General features: G+C 47.5%; 1 protein-coding gene across 1 annotated transcript; it reads right to left on the reverse strand.

The window, feature by feature from the left end:
* Window positions 1-1,237: 1,237 nt before the first annotated feature.
* Window positions 1,238-2,780, reverse strand: LOC149815722 (protein rough sheath 2-like). Its single transcript, XM_089989489.1, has one exon. The coding sequence runs from the start codon at window positions 2,674-2,676 to the stop codon at window positions 1,504-1,506; it is 1,173 nt and encodes a 390-aa protein (XP_089845615.1). The 5' UTR covers window positions 2,677-2,780; the 3' UTR covers window positions 1,238-1,503.
* Window positions 2,781-2,983: the final 203 nt, after the last annotated feature.

The raw sequence follows: 2,983 nt of genomic DNA on the forward strand, positions 1-2,983 counted from the left end.
ATTTTACCTATAATTTATTTCTTACTCAGTTTTAGACTCACCTTCTTTAATTATTACAATTGTAAGTTGTAGGTGACTGCATGAGACAGAACTTAGTGTTTTGGATGTTTTCAGCCTTCTTAAAGACGTAAGTAGCTTTGTCTTTGGGCAGAGAGCAGTTATTCTTTTTCTTTTATTTATTAAACTTGAGAGGCGATGTTTGATTACGTAGAATTTAGTTGCTTGACAGGTAGCTTCGTCTTTCGATAGAGCAGTTATTTTTTTTCTTTTATTTATTAAACTTGAGAGGCCATGCTTCATTTGGATGATGTAACCTTTGTGGCTTGATTATGTAGAATTTAGTTGCTTGACATTGATTGATGATAGTTTATTTACAAAATAGTTGATGTTTCTTTACCCTATCTTGATATTTTTTTCTAAGAAGTAATACCTATGAACCTGGTCTCTAAAAGTACGGAATCGGGTGTTACACTTGCATAATCACTATATATATATATATATCTGCTTCTACTGGTTTTCAACACTTCTTCCCAGTTTAAGCTTTATGCAACCTTTCTCGTATCCATTTCTTTTCCTGGTAACTATGAGTCAGACTATTAAACAGAAGAAAGTTGATTCAGGTATACATGTGAAGGGCCTGGGAACTAATGATTTGGCTGGATAAGTTGTTTGACAAAAAAAAGCTTATCTTTTATAATTTTCATGCACGTACCATCCAACAACTTGCGATAAAAGCCTGTACATAATGGAAATTTGTCTGGAATATCTCTCTCTCTACCGAAATGTCGATTTGCAATTTATAGTTTCACAAATTTAATCACCTTTATAAGAGATAAAGGGCGAAATGGTGATATTGATAAAGATAAATATTGAAGCCACTGATAGAATCCACAACACGTCTTATATAAAAAACTACTGAAAACAGATAACACGATAGATCGTCCACGACCGGAGAAGAAATGACTATAATCAAACTGAGGTCGGCCCAGACCACCTTTAGAATCACAGACTGACCGAGTTCAATGCATGATGCCAAACAACATTACTATTTTAGGCCGTTGCAGATTTGCCGTAACTGAACATTAGCAGAATAACGTTGCCCAGCAAACCACGAGTACAGCATCATTAATTCTCATTTGGACCACATAGACTGATAGATGAACACACACATACAGACTTTCATATTCGTGCTTGATCTGACCTGTGTATGTGTGCGTGCGTGTATCTGACAAGCGTATGACTCAATTTCATCTAATTGGTTTCTCATCAGTGTTCTGAATAATGAGAAAAGACCACATTGATCCAGTTTTGCAGAAATAGCAGCCATAGCGGAGAGTGAGTCTCATATGCTCTAGCATTAAGCATCAAAAGCATATAATCTAGAGATAAAAACAAACACCAAAAAGAAATAGTTATAGAAAGAACAAAGCAAACCAGCAATACTGCAGCCCCTTTGTCACTCGTCCATGCATCATAAAAACAAGGCCACAACTACCAACACCACTAGTGCAAGTCCTTAGCACCAGGTGCACCTGCTGTACCCGCACCAGCACCAGCCCCACATGGGAAGTGATGGTACCCTCCCATCTGCTCCAGGAACTTGGTCACCTTCACATGCTTGCCCGCCCACTGTTCCATCATCTTAGCCTCCTTCAACTCAGCATCCCTCTGGATGCTGTTCAGCTGCTCCCTGCACTCGCTCTCCAGCTTGTCCAGATAGGCCATCTCCTCTTCCCTCAGCACCCTTATCTTCCCCTCCACCTCCTCCATCTTCTCCCTCCTCTTCCTCACCTTCTCTGACTCCAGCTGCTGCTCCAGCCTGCTCAGTCTCCAGGTGGCCTCCTTCTTGTGCTGAAACCATGCTTGTCTCCCTTCTTCCAGCTCCTTGCAGTACTGCATGAAGGCAGGCAATTGGTGCTGCACCATTAAATTCATGCCATTGGTCTCCTTGCTGTTGTGCACCCACCCTCTTGACAGCATCATCTCAGTAGAGGAGTGAGCTGCACCAGCAGAAGCAGAAGTAGTGGCACCGCCACCCGTGGGTGGCTCGGCCACGGACGAAGGGGAGAGGGAGAGGGAGACGGACGGAGAGGCCGATGGTGGTGGAGGCGGTGGATTGGCCATCCAGGGAGGCAGAATCGGTGCCGGGGGCATGGGAACCGGTTGGATCCCGGCAGAGAGGGTGAGTCTCGGATCAGTGGCCATGGTGGCGGCCTTGAGGACGTACTTCTCGGCGAAGGTCTCCAGGATGTGGTCGTAGCGGCCGGAGGAGTCAGCGGCGGAGATTCCCGACTCGGCGGAGGAGAAGTCGGCGGCAGAGTGGTGGTGGTGGTGGCGGCGCTGCTGCTCCTTGAGCTGCTTCTCCTTGAAGACCTCCCACCACTTGCCGAGGCGCTTGGCTGTGCGGCCGGGGATCTCGGCGGCGATCTTCTTCCACTTGTTTCCGTAGTTGGCCTGGAGGGAGATGACGAGGGACTGCTCCTCAGGGGTGAGGGAGCCCTTCTTAATGCCGGGCTTGAGGTAGTTCTTCCAGCGCTCCAGGCAGGACTTGGCGTCCCGGTCTAGGCGGCGACCCATCCGATCGGAGACGAGGTGCCATTCCTTGGGACCGTACTGCTTGACGTAAGCGCGCAGGAGGGCGTCTTCATCCGGCTGCCACCGCTGCCTCTCCTTCATAATCCGACGCCCATCACCGGCTGAGCTACCACCATGAGGTGGCTGGTACCTCTGCTTCTGGCGGTTGGTGGGGGTGGTGGCGTTCTTGTGTGAGAGAGGGAGATAAAGAGATGAAGTGAGAGAGAGAGGGGGCCGGGATTTTCTTACGAGGGGAGAATTCCGTTGATATAAGAGAGAGAGAGAGGGAGATAAAGAGATGAAGAGAGAGAGAGGGGGGCCTGGATTTCTCTTGATGAGGGGTTGACGGGAGAGACAAAGATGGTTGGATTTTCTTTCGGGGGGGGGGGGGGGAGAATTCGGTTGTTAC

This window comes from Nuphar pumila, chromosome 15 (genome assembly GCF_984573655.1).
Source record: "Nuphar pumila chromosome 15, dmNupPumi1.hap1.1, whole genome shotgun sequence".
NCBI lineage: Eukaryota > Viridiplantae > Streptophyta > Magnoliopsida > Nymphaeales > Nymphaeaceae > Nuphar > Nuphar pumila.

What these genes read in the sequence shown, in the direction of transcription:
- LOC149815722 (XM_089989489.1), bottom strand. Translation starts at nt 2,676, where the DNA reads ATGAAGGAGAGGCAGCGGTGGCAGCCGGATGAAGACGCCCTCCTGCGC.